The 18,364-nt window shown below is 31.2% G+C and overlaps 1 protein-coding gene across 1 annotated transcript in view; it reads left to right on the forward strand.

The window, feature by feature from the left end:
- LOC126818983 (lipoxygenase homology domain-containing protein 1) overlaps positions 1-17,762 on the forward strand; it is a 72,210-nt gene extending 54,448 nt beyond the window's left edge. Inside the window, exons 46-71 of the mRNA XM_056100206.1 lie at positions 579-713; positions 1,204-1,433; positions 1,813-1,899; positions 2,344-2,476; positions 2,699-2,856; positions 3,033-3,190; positions 3,298-3,404; positions 3,939-4,123; positions 4,267-4,356; positions 4,966-5,092; positions 5,406-5,560; positions 5,841-5,989; positions 6,352-6,467; positions 6,654-6,817; positions 6,963-7,052; positions 7,826-7,955; positions 8,278-8,414; positions 8,727-8,805; positions 9,200-9,278; positions 9,633-9,784; positions 10,285-10,454; positions 10,954-11,046; positions 12,077-12,209; positions 13,183-13,337; positions 13,918-14,075; positions 14,602-17,762. Of these exons, the coding sequence (XP_055956181.1) occupies positions 579-713; positions 1,204-1,433; positions 1,813-1,899; positions 2,344-2,476; positions 2,699-2,856; positions 3,033-3,190; positions 3,298-3,404; positions 3,939-4,123; positions 4,267-4,356; positions 4,966-5,092; positions 5,406-5,560; positions 5,841-5,989; positions 6,352-6,467; positions 6,654-6,817; positions 6,963-7,052; positions 7,826-7,955; positions 8,278-8,414; positions 8,727-8,805; positions 9,200-9,278; positions 9,633-9,784; positions 10,285-10,454; positions 10,954-11,046; positions 12,077-12,209; positions 13,183-13,337; positions 13,918-14,075; positions 14,602-14,695 (3,464 nt within the window). The 3' untranslated portion in view covers positions 14,696-17,762. The remainder of the gene's footprint in view (positions 1-578; positions 714-1,203; positions 1,434-1,812; positions 1,900-2,343; positions 2,477-2,698; positions 2,857-3,032; positions 3,191-3,297; positions 3,405-3,938; positions 4,124-4,266; positions 4,357-4,965; positions 5,093-5,405; positions 5,561-5,840; positions 5,990-6,351; positions 6,468-6,653; positions 6,818-6,962; positions 7,053-7,825; positions 7,956-8,277; positions 8,415-8,726; positions 8,806-9,199; positions 9,279-9,632; positions 9,785-10,284; positions 10,455-10,953; positions 11,047-12,076; positions 12,210-13,182; positions 13,338-13,917; positions 14,076-14,601) is intronic.
- Positions 17,763-18,364: the final 602 nt, after the last annotated feature.

Genomic DNA, 18,364 nt, shown 5'->3' on the forward strand with positions numbered 1-18,364 from the left:
GACACAAATTAGGTCATTTCGGGACTAACATGTGGTTCAATTTTATTACAATAATTCGCTTGCGCGTAGGGGTCTTTAGCAGTGGAAGGAAACCGGAGGACCCAGAGAAAACCCACAAGGTTGGACAGGCGACCCTACTCCTTGTCATGTACAACCAGGGAATCAAAACCATGCCAGTTGACTCAATGACAGACCTTATAATACAGCGCGCACATGCTAACCATTCAGCCATCCAACCCCCCAATTAGAATTAACTAAAATTACGTCACAGCTTGTTTATTGTTGGAAAGTTACGACTACGTCACAGCTTGTTTATTGGTGGAAAGTTACAACTACGTCACAGCTTGTTTATTGGTGGAAAGTTACAACTACTCACGGAGAACGGTGGAAATCTACCTGTTGAAATTTGCCTGTGGCAAGTAACATTGACATTCGAGATCGTGTTATACTTATTGAAAAGATATGTTGACATAATTCCCTGCATTATTTAAAGAATTTATGAAGCTTTTCCGGTGACCTTTAATTTGCATTAATATACATTATACTGTACATGGTGATGGTAATTTTTTATGTTTCAGAGAACAACTGGTATCTAGAAAGTGTTTGTATACGAGAAGGACCATCATCTATATTGGAATCTATGTTTCAATGTCAACAGTGGTTTGAAGTAAAGAATAAATCTGATGATGTAGCAATAGAATTCTACCCAAAAGGTAAAATTGATTTTTTTACTTTAATATTCTCCATAAAGTAATGTTGCAAGAATTATTTTTTCTGTTTTGAACTGTGTTTTCTATGTTTTAAGCTTGCTCTCAGTCAGTTTTGGTATTGGCAGCAAAGTAAAATGTAACAACAGCTATATAGTAGGATTGAGCAGAGCTTAAATAAGGATATTTAATTTAACTGTGAGTGGAGCTTGTTAAGTTTTGTAGATAAATTGACTCTTATTGACTCGATTATCAACTGAGAAAAAAAAAATATTAACTGGCAATGCTTCTATAGTCATTGGATGCTATAGAGTACATAACTTTAGATATATTTTAGGGACCCAACTTTGGGGTAAAACTATTAGGTATAGGGAAACTAACTTTGAGTGCTTACTAGTTATCCCAATATCGGTGTGTATCATAGAAAGGCCCTTGACTTACTTTTCTGGTATATTTATACATTTTTAATGTATATTTTTCCTATTGTGTTTTCCAGAAATCAAAATTGCTAGTGCCTTGCCTAATAATTTAACAAATACCTTACCTTGTAAGAAATTTAAAGCGTCAAAAGGAAATTGGTCTATTACCAGTTACATTGGTTCACAGACTGATGCTGGAACAAATGATCCTGTCTATCTAACTGTGTTTGGATCTTCAAGCCACAGCAGCCCAATACAAATTAATAAGTCTGGGGCCTTCAAGCCTAATTCAGTTGTTAAAACACAGGTGAGGAGAAATGTTTTGGATGTTTCCATAATTTATGTAAATTGATGAGGTACAGCAAGCAATACAAATACTGTAAATAATTGTTTTTGGACTTTTGAAATGTGAATATTTAAGAAATATCTGTACCAAAGAGTGAGCTAAATAATCTGATTTTAATGCAGTCAGGTAGTCCATTCACTTGATTTGATAGATATGTTTGTTGTTTGAAATGTATGTGTATATTGTCTGTCGTTTCTGCAGGTTTATCTTGTATAATTGTGTGGTGTAGTCCTCCTGCACTTACTAATAGATACAACTACCATACAACTTGGGATACATTTATTAGCTGTGTAATGCACTTTAAATAATGAATTTTTCAAATACGAATACACTTTTGCAGATGACTTTAAAAGACATTGGAAGTATATATAAGATTGCTGTATCCCTACATCCATCATCAAAGAGATCTGCCCTCTTTCTTAACAGAGTAAGTTATCTATATATTTTTTGGTTTGACATGGACAATAAATTTCTCATTTAGGCAGAATTGGATGAGACATTTCAGTGCATAGGTGTTGGGTGAGACAGCTGGATGCATTGATGTTCGATGAAACTTTTGGATGCACTCCTGTGGGTGAGACATTCAGCTAGATTAAATGTTAGTTGAGACAATCAGGTGTATTAATGTTAGTGTTCACCCATCACTAGCCTGAAGTCTTATTCATGAAAATTTAAACTAAAATAATTTATGAAATCAGATGTTTCATTGGATAAGCTCTAAAATCATAGTGCAAAATTTAGGTCTTGGTTGATGCAAAGGCTCCATTCTTGAATAAGGCCTCTAATATGATATATTTTTATTTTAATAAATGTTAATTGAGATATTAGTGACTGTAATAATGTTGATAAGAGACAATATTTTTTTTCTCAGTTAAAATTGAAAGATGATGATAGCCAAGAAGAATTTAATTTTGAATATAATGATTGGATTAAGACCAGTGATGAAAGTCCAGAAGGAACAGTTTATCTACCAGCTATACGACCTGACATTCCACCATATCCAGGTAAGATTTCTCATTAGTATTTTAAATACTTGCATATAGAGTTGTTATTCTCTTACCCTTGACATGCCATGGAACGCAATGTCAAAAAAGATTTTAGGCCCAAATTAGTGTGAAATTTTGGTTTGGTATATAAGTTGTTCAGCCGAACCCATTGGTAATAAATTCATGTTATACTATAATGTGGATTTAGATTTCAAGTGAATATTCTTTTTTCTTATTTAGAAACCACTTATCTAGTCAAAGTAACAACAGGAAATATTTCACTGGCAGAAACAGATGCTCGAATATTCTGTAATCTCATTGGTCATCTAGGAGAATCAGGAGAGATGCCCTTAACCAAAGCCACCAATGGAAAAGCAGAACTATTCGAGAGAGGACAGGTAGGTTTTAATAATACAAAACTGTTGCTTCATTCTGCTGGTTTGGTTGGATTCCATAAACTTTGACAAGAAAAACAATATCATTTAAGTGATCTGAAGACTGTATCTTGCTGATTATATATAGGACCAAGATTGAGATTAGAGGTTGATTACAATGTATCTGTATTCTGTTACAGCTTAATATTTTTGAAGTCAGTACATTAGATATTGGTAATGTTAAAAGGATGATAATTGGTCATAAAGAAATAGGGCGTGGCTGTGGATGGTATTGTGAAAAGGTGATTGTTTCTCCCAAAACCAAAGGAGCTGCAGAGACAATTTTCATTTGTGATAGGTATGTAGTTGCTTATCAATATTTGCATTGTATGTTTATCAAAAGAAAGAATTTACATTATTTTGATTTCCATTGTGTGAGCTTTATATTTTACATGTTTTTTATAGATGGTTTGATTCTGGTTGTGATGATCGTAACCTAATGAAAGAATTCTCTCCCCTTGCTAGTCTTCTTCCTCAAGACACCATACCCCAACCTGTAAAAACTAAATCAAGTAAGTTGCAAAAGAACATAAATAATGCATTTACCAATAGGTCATATTTCATTAAAATTTAATTAAAGTATAATGACATTTAAATAATATGTCACTGACAGAAATGATTCAAATTTCATTCTAATTTCATTGGAATTCTGTCTTGAGATTTCATTAGAATCTCATTGAGAGTGCATTGAAATTTCATATAGATTTTCAAAGGGATTTCACACATAAGAGATTTCATAAAATTTAAATAGTTCATAGTTCATTGGAATTTTATTTTGAGATTTCAGAGATATTTTATAGAGATATTATTAAAATTTCATCAAGACTTCAATAAAATTTCATTAAAACTTCACAAAATTTCCACTGCAGTATTCAAATTTTATTGAGAAGATATTAAAGTTTATATTTAATTACCCTGCATTTTTCTGTGTCCTGTGCACTTACTAGTTCTTTAAATATTTATGTGAATTTTTTTTTTTTTTTTTACTATGGTCCCATTGCACGCTTGATTGGTTTTGGTATGATATGTTTTATTATTATCAACAGAGGGTATATGGATGTGTACAGTTATAACGGCTGATGAAGATAAAAGATCCTTATCTGTTACTTCATCAAATAAAAATAAACAAGTCTCCATTCTTATACATGGTAATAAGAATGTATTTGGACCCAAGGAACTTAGTGATAAAAATCGAGATTTGTTTCAACCTGGACAAAAGGATATATTCCATGTAAGTACATGCAGCTGAAAATTTATACTGAAAAATAGCATTTTCTATACAGAAATAAATGTTAGTAAAATTTATCTTATACAAGTAAAATGGAAAAAAAAATATGGGTTATAATAATTGTTACACATGTTTCAATATTTCAGGGTTTAAAACTTGATTCTGTTGGTGAAGTACAGAAAATACAAGTCAGTCTGGGAGACAATGATTCTCCTTCTGAATGGTTCATTCAAGAGGTATATATATATATATATAATACTGAGATGCAATGAAAATCTGTAGAAAGGAACCCATAAGCCGCCATTCTCCTCCATGCGACAACAATCCATGGCATATGTGGCTGCTAGAGATGTACACAATTTACTGACTTTTTATTTTTACCCCTTGTGCCTACGTTTTACTGTAAAGCTGTCATGTCCTCTGTGGGCTGTTGTGAAATTTATTTTGTCAGTAAATGTCCATCCTACAATCATGCTAAAAATCAGATTTCATTTACATTATGTCTTGCACTATTCCAGTCAAATCTGTGGTGAATTTTCATTGTGTCTCAGTATAGTAAATATAGAATTATGGAAGGGGGATGTCTGTGTTTGAGGAATTTTAAAGATTTTTGTTTATATAAACAATATTTTATTCATAAATGAATGGGATTAACCCTTCTCCTAAGAAAATTATATTGGTTTGTAATACAATATACATTATTTCCACTTATATAGACAGGCTTATTTTGATAGAAGATTAACTAATAAGATTAATAGTACTGGTTAATTAATATAAAACAAATTAGGGCAGAAATACTTTCAAAAAGTTCACAGTTCACAAAGCTACCAATTTTATGTTTTAAGGTTTTACTTAGAGATGAAGAAACAGGAGAAGTTCTACGATTTGACTTTAGTCGTTGGGTTGGGGAGATCGGTGCTGATTTGAAAAAAGAAATGCCTGTCATTAAGTCAGTTGATAATTTTAACAAAGGTAAAAAGATGTTCATTTTGTTAAAATTATATTAATTGGAGGAATAAATCATTCTATTTTAATATTTAAAGCGAATAGAGGGGATTACTAGTCTGATTCCATAACCCCAAGTTATCTCCCTTGACACATCAACTATTTGCTGGAAAAAAACATCCTATTCAGATTCATAATCTTAAAAAAAAGTAGATTTGAAGATAGGTTCATAGGACATTTATCACTTTGTAAAAAAAGACTCTTCAATTATATAATAATAATACTGTTTAAATTAAGCTGCTTTTGAAGGTGATTGATTTTGAATTGCATTTATTTTTAGTTCTACCATATCAAGTTACTGTTCATACGTCTGAAAAGAAAGGGGCTGGTACAAATTCACATATCTGTGTAACACTGTATGGTAAAAACTCTAACAGCGGAAGACATAAATTGTTGAATGAAAAATCACAGCCAGTTTTTATTAAACCTGGACAGGTAAATATGATTTGAAATCCTCTGTAATTAAATATACTTTTGCTATAAGGGCTCATTTTGCCTTAATGATAGACAAACACTTGATATATGAATTAAAACAGGCCATTTATTAAAATTAAAAGTGTAAAATTATGATCAATAAACAACATTCATATAATAATCAAAATATTGGAAAACAAAGAGAAATTGTATATAAGAAAAGATGAATGTTTAAAATGGCCATCAAATAATAATGAAAAACAAATCTTAATAATAATAATAATAAAATTTTTGTTCTTAGGTTGACAAACTTCAGATTGAATGTGTTGACCTTGGTGACCTTGAGAAAGTTGTAGTTTGGAAAGGACCAGGAGAACCATGGTTACTAGAGAGAATTATTGTTAAAAAACAACAATACTCATCAGAAGAATATGTCTTCGAATTTAACAGGTATATTTTTATATAATTTTTATTTTACATGATTAAATTATTTGTTCTTAAATTTTTCATCTCAACAATTATCAACACATTACTTCGGTTATTGTATGACTAATATTTTTTTCTGTGCTCCAGGGTCAGCATTTTAGTGTTCTCTTCAGTGAATTCCAACTGTCTGGGGTTCATTTAATTATACTCTAGTGTGTACATTTCATCTCACACGTCTCTGGGAGTCGAGCATTACTTAACTAACACTATCAGAATAGTAAGCTGGCTTGACTTATAGTCTGTGTGAGGTGCCGTACTCACCTGACTTAAAAAATACTGGCAATTTTACTTTATATTTTCTATGTTTTGTCTTGTAAATTTTCTAGATGGTTAAGTAAAGATAGTAGAACTCGGGAAGAAGAAGATACTCAAACTCTAACCAGATTACAGCCTAGTAATATAGTAGCACCATTAGATAAATCTACTAAACAACAAACTTCACGTAAGATTATTATAAATAGTCTTATTTACTCTAGTCATGACAGGAGGTAATGTCATATGTTTGCTTTGAAATTAAATATGCTGATGTGCAAGAAAAACTGAATTGATTATCTTAATTTATATCACCTAATTTGAGATATTTATTGAGATAAAATATAAAAGAATAAAAGTATTTTTTATTTTCTAGGTGGTCGATACGAGATACAAACCATAACAGCAGGTGGACAATCATATACTAAGATATCTGATATAGTTGTTGTCTTCTGTGGTGACAAAAGTGAAAGTTCACCATTGCAGTTAGATCCACAATCTACAGCCAATTTCGAGCCAAATCAAACAAAACGTTTTCAGGTAACTACAATATTTTATTATATATAAACATTTTCCAAAATTGTTGATTATTGAAATTTAATAAATAATTGAATAAAGCAAATGAGCATAAATTTGACATTACATTTGCAATTGAAACATATAAAATTATTACATTTTATTCCAGGTACATGTTAAAGATGATGTTGGAGAATTATATAAAATGAGAGTTGGTTATTTTGACAACAGCCAGCCAAAAACCTGGAATTTAGAAAAGGTAACTTTATGTTTGGAAAGTGTCATGTTTGTGATGAAGTTGATATTAAACCTCACATGGCTGTAGTAGGAAACCACTTACCAACAAATTATATTGGCACGAATTCTTAAAGCTATAATATTTATATTTATAAATTTACTTTCAAAATTCCTTTATTGATTTCTTGCTTTTTAAATAAATAAAACCTGTGTTTATAGTAAAACATTCAAAATTAGTTTGTATAATTTAAACATACAATATGCAAGAGCTAAATCTGCCTATTGCAGGTCTTTCTTTAGGCCTGAAATGTTATATAAACTATTAATAAGACATTTATTAACGAAACAAGACCTTAATCAACTCGCGATGTCATCCAATACTCGAGATTTTAACTAGTTTAGAATGGTTCGCCATTTAAAAATTTAATTTAAAAATGGGAAAGCGAGGCTAAGTCTTGAATATACCAGTGATAACTAGGCTCAGAATGAAGTAATTTGAATGAAATTATCAATATTTTCATTTTACATTATCTATTTTTGAGCTATTATAGCAAAACCGACAGTTCTTTATCTAATTCTTACATAATGTATGTTTAATTGAATTATGTTGGATATTTAAATATTCTTGCACACATTTTACTCAGCCAAACATTTTTAATGAAAAAACCCCAAATTTATCAGCCATTAACTGTATTGTGGGTGAATATATTTTAGAATGAATTCATACACCAGTTAATTTTATTAATGATATTCTCTTTATGAAGTTAATATTCTATCTGCTGTATTTTGTTATAGATGATAGTACAAGATGTTGATAGTAAAGATAGATTCTATCACATATTTAATGATGGTATTGATGTTGATGATAAGCTAGATGGCTGGAAAGAATTTCCTGTAGAATGGCCAGCAATAGCCCCTCTTCCAGGTAAAGTTATAACAGTAATGATATTGAAAAATTTTCATTTTAGACATTTATTGTCCCACACCTTTCGATGAAAAGAGGGGACTATTGATATGGGTTCGTCTGTCATTCTAATCTGAGATATTACTGCTGTGGAAGGAGATGATAAACAACCAGCTACTACTAATTGTACCCGTCTGTTTGTCTATCTGTCACAATTTTTGAGACACTATAACTCTGCTTCTAATATAATTGAGATAGAATGTTCAAACTTGATTAATTGGTTGAGACTTTAGTTGAAACTTAGATAAAAAGTTATTTATCATTTTTTGTTGTCACATTTCAGTCATAAATTACCAAATTGAACTACATGGTGATACTAAAAAGCCACCAAATAAAAACCAGTTGATGTGTCAATTATTTGGAGAGAAAGGTTCAACAGGGGAGAGAATTCTGAAAAAAGTTGTTTCTCAACAAAAACAGGTAAAGCAACATCTTAACTTTGTGAACCATTGTTTTTCCCTGAGTTGAATTAGAATAGTCCTACTCTGAACTTAGTGCATTCTTCTACATTTTTCAGTATTCTTCTACCTTTTTCAGCATTTGATCTATTGTCTTACATTTTCAGTTTTTTACCAAAGCTTATAAATTAGAATATATAAAGGAATAATCCGGTCTTCACACACAGTTCTGGCTAATATCCTTGTTTATCTTAACCACAAATCGTTTGCTGTCCATCTTCATTTAAATAAGCTTATAGTAAACCTTTAATTCCTGATTTTCTTATATTTGTAGGTATTTTTATATCAACTTGAAGCAGTCAGCTTGTTGAACATCTATCAAGTCAAGTTAGGACATAAAAACAAAAAGAAAGGTATGTTTTATAGAGTTCGTAACATGGGTGGATGTAGGTGGTCGGCTATCAAGTCTGTTGTTGAGTGTTGCAAGATGGGGGCTGAAAAGAAGTCACCTGCAGGAGTTATGGAGGGGAGAGGCGGGCAGGGTGGATAGACCCTCACTCTATATGGATATTTTTTTTGGTGTATTGTGCACTCGAATGATGAAAGACAAAAACACTAAGGGAATTTGAAATATTTCAGTATTGGGGATTTGATTGCCAAGGGAGCTTAATCCATGATTGTCCATCCACAAACCCACCTGTATTAATCGTGTCTTATGTCCTGTCACAGAATAGTATATAATGCAGTTAATAGACTTTTATGGTAGATTTTAAAATGTTTGACATAATAATTTTTTGATATTTTTAGGTGGAGGTTTCCACTTACAGAAATTACTGGTTAAAGAACCACAAAGAGGTGGAAGAGAATTTATATTTGAATGTAACCAGTATGTATATTTTGTTTTTTGACTTTAACTGTGACCGAGGTGACTTAAATATCAACATGATCAGTTTTTGAGTTGGCAAGGGAGAGCATAGTTTTGGACTGATTAAATTTTGGCTGTTACAGTAATAAGAGAATATCAGGCCTCAAAATACATATGGTATATGGTAATATATCGAATTTCTGCGGGGGTGGAGGAAGTAATCATTTTTCATTTCATGTCATGGGCTGTAACATTATGTCTTTTGAATTTGAAAAAATATGTTTGAGATAATGTTATTATCATAATATTTATGTTATAATAACATGTTATTATTTGTTAGTATTATTATAATTGGTTAATATTTGTTATTATTAGATGGTTTGATGTCGGAGAAGGTGATCAAATGATAGAGAGAATATTATCTACAGCACAAGGTAGACCAGCTCCAGTAGCATCACCTGTTAAAACTGCACCAGCACCAACTCCTAAACCTACCCCAGCACCTAAATCACCAGAAAAGAAGCAAAGTTAGTAACTCTTGTATCTCTAGTAGAAACATAATGATAGGGTTGCTTGATTTTTAGTACAGATTGTTCCACATGGACAGAAAAAAATCTTGTCACAGTTCTGGTAATCCCTTGGCAGTTGGAATTCGATATAAGAGTAGGCCGTAGTGCCGCTGCCTGGGCAAAATTTCCCTCATAGCACACTGTATGGCGTATGCCCGTCTTCATTAGCCCAGTTTAGGAGCAGAACAGTAGGACGTTAAAACCCATTTCATTTTATTTCATTTATGAAAAATGTATCAATATCGACTTTATGGTCTTATTTCTTTATATGGAGTGAGCAGTACTAGTGTAGTCTACCATTCTTAAATAATGTTGGAAAGTTTTCCATTTCATCTACTACCATGTATCAATTATATTAGGCATTTTCATCAAATATTTCTGGTGAATCAATCAATTTTTTTTTTTTTAAAAAAAGGTACATATCCTTTAATTTGTATCATTTTAAATTGTAATTCCAGCACCAAATGGTGATTGGAAAATAGAAATACAAACATCAGAAGTAGATGATGCAGGTACAGATTCTAATGTTATGTTAACTGTATTTGGTAACGATGGTAACTCTGGTCCATTACCGCTTGGCGAAAAAGGAATTGGCTTCTTTGAATTTGGACAATCTGATGAATTTGAGGTAAGATTTTCTGGGTAATTAAATCTAATTTGTACATTTCATCAATTTGTATCATTTAACTGAAAACTGCCTTAGTACTGCATGGATCAGTGGATCTCAGATTTGAAACCACATTCAATAAGAAAATGCTGAGATACAACTGCATATAGTTAAATGGGGTAAAATAAAAATAAATTGTTACCGTTCGACATTGAGAACTTACGAGTGCAAAACCTTTTTGATTTATGTCAAAATCAAGTATTTAATTAAGTTGTTCTGTGTGTTATTTCTATTAGTGATAGACATGCTCTATCCTATTAGATGGAAGTTGGTTGTTTATTATTTTTGGTTTACTGTTTTGATTCTGGATCACAAAATCTCAACATTGGCTTTATCTATAGATGTAAAATTTTCAAATCCAATAGCCATTTTAATTTTAACCCAAATCAAAGAGGTTTTAAACATTCAAAATTTGATGGGATTAAAATATGTTTGAGATATTGTTTGTATTTTTGTACAGATCTGGTTAGAGCCATCTGATATTGGTAAAATCAGGAAGATTCGATTAGAACATGATAATTCTGGTCATGGACCTGGCTGGCATGTGGACAAGGTAAATTTTATTGTAGTAAAAAGGTCTCACTAATGTCTTGACCCATTCTCATGTGCTGAAGCTGTACTGAGCATGGACATAACATATAGAAGGTTATCAAACTGTAAATTAAATCAAAACACGCAATAATGGATTGTGGATAAGTTGTTTAATTCAAATTCATGATAGGTGTAGAAGGGCATACCCCATGTGGATGCAGTGTGCTATGAGGGTAATTTTCCCTAGATGGCAGCGCTATGGCTTACTCTTATTGCAAATTCAAACACGAACCAACACCAGGATCGAGACCCAGGACCTCCGTGTTAGTTAGCCTGTGCCTTACTCGCTGAGCCACCGTGACTTCTTATAAAACACAGTTCTATGGATCACAACTAATGAATTGACTAAAGGAAATACTTTTACATTCCATGGATTCATTGTCATCAGCTGCTCCCATAAGTGTCAGGCAATCTGACTGTTCGGGCAGACGGGTAAAGTGAAGAAAACTTAGTATTTCATCCAGTTGGCCAAATAAAGTGCCCGAAATCTAATATCACAAATTTGTACTGAATTGACTATTGATTAAAACATTTTGTCTGGAACCACTCTACTTTGTGAATGCAGCTGCATTGGTCTGATTGGATGATCAGTATTCAGGTTGGCATAAAATGGTATTTCGGTGGCAAAACCACTGGACAACTTTGAAGTTGCTTAAATTAACCTTATGGGCTAGAATAGCAGAAAAACACATTTCCAGAAGTTAAATTTTATAAATTTTCTCGGGGAGGGCAAGGCCCCCTTACCCCGCGGCTCAGTGGCCTCATCGATTGATTGCTTGTTTGGAATTCAGGTCTGCCACCTAAGTTAGGCTATATTTTTCGGGCATTCAGGTCTGCCCCCCCTAACATTCATCAGACCTGCACACCTCTGCAATTGTTTGCTTGAATAAAGACAATAGAATCATCATGCTATCTTAGAATTGTGTCTGGTAATATGATTGTCTTAGAAAATGTGCATGTATTATATTGAATGATGTTGTCTGTGTATACAGGTTATTATGTCGAACTTGGGTAGTAAAGAAGAGATTATATTTCCTATCAATAGATGGTTATCATATGATGATAAGTATGGTGATATTGTTGTAGAAGTTCCAGCAGATATACCAAATTCTAAAGTACCAGAAGGTATTAAACTTTAATGTCCCTGTTTAATTTCCGATAATGGGAAGTAACTCTATAAAATATTTCTAGTTATAACCAGAATTGCATCAGTTATCAAGTGTGCAACCCTGTTAAAATGTTATTGGCAATCATAAATGATACTGGATAATCATACATTCCTATAAACAACATAATGAGATAAATGTAGTGCCAGAATTGTTTTTGTTTTTTTGTATGACCTTATATCTGTAGGCCAAAACCCACCTGAAATATAGCAAACTGTGCCTTAGCAGAATCCTAATGTATGTGTAATACAGTGGCAGGTGTCTTGGCAACAGTAGTCTTAACACCTATATTTATACATCTACATATGTTGTAGTATACTGTTGACACCCATCTCTCTGTCCATCGGTAATTCTTGTAGATCACAGTTTTGGAGATTTTTTCAAATATTATGGGATTGTTCAGCTATACATAAAATAAATACGAATTCATGCATTGATTTTATATGGAGTTATTGCCCCTGTCACCAAAACCATGTAAGTGCTCTTCAAGTCATAATTAAATGATATTTTTAAAATCATATAAAATGTGATTTAAATTCCTACTTTTCTGCACTGACTGGGGGCTATAATGAAAATGGATATATGCCATTTTGCCTGTACATCACACATATCATCGGTGAAGTGTCAAAAGGGTGTATCTCGGGAAATTAGTCAAATACACTTTTTTGCAATTTTAAAATTTCCCAATATGCACATTTCTTTCTAAGCCATGTATCTCTACGCCAATTAGAACTGTTCTGGGTATCATGTGTCCAAATGTTGTATCTTGATTTGTGGAAATTTTGAAATGCAAAAGGTTTTATTTCTTTATTCTTTAGAAATTCTTAGAGACACCCTTTTGACATGGCGACGATATGTTTATAATACAAGTCTTGGTGGATCATATTAGCAAAGACTGGCATATTTTATATGTTTTAAGGAATTTGTTTCAGTGTACAGATATTATGTTGAAACTATCACAAGTAATGATTGGGGTTCTGGTACTGATTCCAATGTCTATATAAATATCATCGGTAGTCTGGGCGATACTGGTATACGATTTCTAAAAAATAGCTTGGAAGACAAGAACAAGTTTGAATCGGGATCGGTAGGTACTAAATATTATTGGTACATAAAATCATATTAAAGATGCATTATGAATAAAAAAAGTTTAAAATTAGGTAATGAAAAATGAATATATTGAAAATTTCAAGTCAAATTACTTTATTTTGAGCAAAGTTATGAATGTTTAAGTTTTGACAAGAATAGCATAATCTTGATTGTCATTTCTGGGATTGATTTTCCATTCTAACGTTAATTAAAAAAAGTTTAAAATTAGGTAATGAAAAATGAATATATTGAAAATTTCAAGTCAAATTACTTTATTTTGAGCAAAGTTATGAATGTTTAAGTTTTGACAAGAATAGCATAATCTTGATTGTCATTTCTGGGATTGATTTTCCATTCTAACGTTAACCGATTTAATGGCACAGATGGTCTAATCCAACTAATATCCAAACCCTCCGGTTGTATAGAAAGTTGATTATGAGTTTGTCATGTTAATAAATGTCTAAATAATAATTTGAAGCCGGACAAAAGACCTGCAATAGGCAGATTTAGTTCTTACATAATGCATCTTTAAATTACAATGTGATTTTAAAGTTATATTCCACTTTTTCATATTTTAGACTGATAGTTTTGAGATAGAAGCTGTTGACATTGGGAAGATCCAGAAGATCATTATAGGCCATGATGGATTTGGAGCAGGAGCTGGTTGGAAATTGGATAAAGTAAATGTTAGACAATCAAGAACATCCAGTGAAGTCTTTGTTTTCCAGTATAACAAGTGAGCTCATTGTTATTTTTGAACTTTTGGAGTGCTATCATACATTCTATATTGAATGTCTGATATGATCATAATTCATATTTTACAATAACTGTTATTAGTTATTCTTATTAATTTATAGCCTACTTGATCGATAAGTCACATGAACAGAATTTGGTGGATTATAATAATGATAATGTACATTTATAATTGTGCTTACCCCATTCATATTGCATACCTAAGCACATTGATTATCATAGTTAATCCTGATAATAAGTCACAAACAAATGAGTTTTGAGTTTGGATTTGAACACAGCTAATTTGCGAACTCTGTATCTCAAATGATAAGTTATTCCTCAAACGCGGTCCATAACACTGAAGGTTTTATCACCTTAATTGAGTGGGTGAAATAAATTTCTACTGGACCTACTTCCAAATAAATGATATTTCTGATAAGTTTTATTTTTCAACTATTAGCTCTTTTTCAAGAACAAAATTTATGATAGGCAGTGTTCATGAGACTAATTGTTTGATTTCCTTTTTTTAGGTGGTTAGATGAAGATAAGGATGACAGAAAGATTGAAACTGAACTTAAACTTACAAAAACTCTTACAGATAATAAAGCTAAACTTAACTTTTAGACTTGAATAATAAATTATTAATGATCTGCATTCACTAGATACACCGCTGCTATTACAAATGTTAAAGTTTACAGTACTTAAACTATCACTTAAGTGGTAAATCTAAAATTAAGATTTAAAGGTCACCAGTAAAGCTTTATAAATTTTTTAAATAATGCAAGTAATTATGTCAACATATGAGCAGAAGGACTAAAATGATCTCAGATTGTTTTTTGACCGAAAGTTACGACTACTCACGGAGAATGTAGGATTATACTTATGGAAAGGATATGTTGACATAATTACTTGCATTATTTTAAAAAAAAATTTGAAGCTTTCTGGTAACCTTTACTTTAAACATATATTATGCAAGAGCTAAATCTGTCTATTGCAGGCCTTTTCTTAGGCCTGAAATGTTATCTAAATTATTAATTAGACATTAATTAACCTATCCAGACCATAATCAACTCTAGATGGCATCACTAGCTTGTGATCTTTAGTGGATTATGAGTCGATTTACTGCATAACTTTCCTTCACGATTTAACGATTAAATGGATAATCGAGACTATGCTGTTTATCCTACTGACTTTAGTAATGATGATCAAGGCTAGCCGGAAATTTCAACCACTTAGTTCTCGGTTCAGAGTGGATCAATTGGAATGAATTTCCTGCAAATTGCCTTTACATTATCTAGTTTTTAACTATTACAGTGAGAACTGCCAACTCGTTATCATATCTCCCATAATGTATCTTTAAACTTATATTTGATAATAAAGTTAAAATTAGCATTTGACTTTATAGCTTAAACTGTCATGTAAATCTAAGCAAAATATTTTAACTTAATAAAACTGTCACAGATACTTAAGCTCACCTTACAGGAGCAGTTTTCACATGTACACTGTTTTTAGTGGGTGTAAGTAATGCAAATCAAACATGTGACATAATAGCCTATATATGATATTGGTATTTGTGACGATTGTCATTTTATCTACCTGTATAAGAATAAAAATCGTTATACCCCTTTTAACTGAACCGTTACAAAAGTCTAGACACCATAATTAAAATCTGATCCATTTATAAGTTGCATTAAAACTGGTAATAATGTGAGAGGCCAACATTTTTAGACCATGTTTTTTATCTGTCTATGTGAGTCTGGCAGTGACATTTCATTATGGTCTAAAAGTTTCAACTCAAAACTTATGTACGGTAACTCATAAAGAAATTTCATTGTTCATTTGAATGAGTGTAGAATTTAAGGACTTGCAACCAAACCCCAATTGTAAGTAAACTGGAAGTTTGTATTCCTTCCAAAAATAATCACAGAGCTTTAGATAGTCTGAGGGTTGAAATTTACACTGAGAATTAACCAGTTTCATTGGTTAAAATATCTCTCAAATTTGGTTATTCTTGCGTTTAAAGCTCCAATTTATTCATGCAATGTTAATTTTTATTTTGATAGGTAACACTATACCTAAATATCTCATTTAATTTTTTTTTCACAAACTAATTAAAATTAGATGTTTATTTTGTTCGGATATAAATAGTATTGATGATCTACAGACTCTACACAACATAAAGATCTAACTTCTTCTCGAGTTAGCTGTTATTATTGGTCTTCACTACGTAAAGATATAACTTCTTCTTGATAAGTTAGCTGCTCTCTTTGAAGTTTTATTTGAGATCTTATTATTGGTTAAATACATTAGTGCCAAAGAAAAAGCATCCCTTCATTGGCAAGATTGGGATTCTTTCAAACACCACTTCCATATACATATATGTCATCAAGTGTCACCAAACATTGATTAATACTAATGGAAAATCTATGCTAAATTGCATATTACCAAAGTTTTTATAATTTCAATTTTTCAAGTCATATTCTTTCTAAATCTATTTTCTTTTTGACTTGTGAAAATATTTTATTGTTTGTAAATATTTGTGTGTCAACATGAACAACCTGATAGAATAAATCAGTATATTTCTCCTGTTTTTGGTAAACATAGTCGATTAATCTGAAGTGTGTGTAAGTACACAGTCAGGTTAATTCACTTGTTTGTTTTGATATCAATATACAATCATATTGTTTGCTAGATTAATGAAATTTAGAGTGACATCTAGTAATAGACTAGAGTAATTTACCTTGACATAAGTGTATATTATACTATATTAAACTTCAAAAAACTTTGTTTGCTCCTATACCGATAGGGCATTATCACAATGGGGATACCATATGGATCTGCTAGATGATATGATGTATTAAAGTAATTAGACTTTGTGATACTTGTCAGCTTCAGTAAATCATCAACTTTCACTATTATATGTAACCAAGCTTGTCTTATACAGTTTTATAGCCAGCGTGGGTGAATTTACTGTATATCCTGATTAGCCCCTGTCCATGACAAATCTCCATGACATAATTATAATATTGCATAGTTTTTAGAAGATAATAAATCAAATTGCTTGATTTTGTTAAAAATATTATTTAAACAAAATGATTATCTGCAAGTATAATCATTGGATAAAATGCTATAATCATTTTAGACATTTTATTTTCATTTTTATTTAGCTGATCATTTTGTTTGGTAAATGTTAAAATTTGGGGTACATTAATTTATATTTAAATGCGATAAGTTTTGAAAAAAAATGCACCTAGATTACATGTAAATTTTATAATAATTTTTTTGGGGGGTATATTAACTTATATCTTACATATATATGCACATTGTGTTTACAAACAAACTGGTTTTGTCCTTGCTAAAACAATGAATAATAATGTTTATAGATTCAAATTATAGCACTTTGCATCCTGTACCTATTGTAATTGCATATTAATGTTCCGGTTAGTTAAGTTATTTATTACAATCCATTTGTTACCTTTTTTCATAATTTTGTTTTTATTATGTTTTTCTTTTGTTGATGTACAGATATATAGAATAGATATGATTATTTTACATGACACCATGTACATGTAGTTCTGTTATATATGTTACTAGTAATTTATTAATAAAACTATAAATCCCTTTATGATATAAAACTGTGATATTAATATACATGTATATTCTTTTGAAATAAATAAATCTTTAAAAAATAGTTTACAGTTTGTTTTTTTTTTGTTTCAAAAAATTTCCTGTTTTTATTGGGGTTTTTTTTTGCTATTTTTTGTCTGTACCTGTGAAGGAGTGCTTGATTTGGTTAAGCTTTATATAATCCCATTATCAAAGTCTATTTAACAAATTTCCTTGCAGTTGGGTTTTTTTTTCCTAATTTATATTACAGTACTTGACCTTATTAATTAACATTATATTAGGTACATGTGAAAATATGATTTGTAATTCAGATTTTTTTTATTTACTTACATTTGTTGATAACTAGAACAGGGTTAATTGAGAATGAAAGAAATAAGGCCAGTATTTTCTGCACTCATTGATATTTGATTATGGTGTAGCATACCTTGAAGCAACATACGATTTCCAATGATGAATTTTAATATGCCCATGTTTTAATGTCACCCCACACCTGCATGCTACCTTATTTATTATGTCAGGTGTTGTCTTTTTATAACATAACCTTGATAAAACTCTGGAAGCTACAATTATCATTCTGGTATTTGTTAAGGTTGTGTATATGAAGGTGGGGGGGAATGGTCGTATGGTTAGCGTGTGTGCGCTGTATCATAAGGTCTGTCACTGAGT

The sequence above is a fragment of the Patella vulgata genome, chromosome 4 (genome assembly GCF_932274485.2).
Source record: "Patella vulgata chromosome 4, xgPatVulg1.2, whole genome shotgun sequence".
NCBI lineage: Eukaryota > Metazoa > Mollusca > Gastropoda > Patellidae > Patella > Patella vulgata.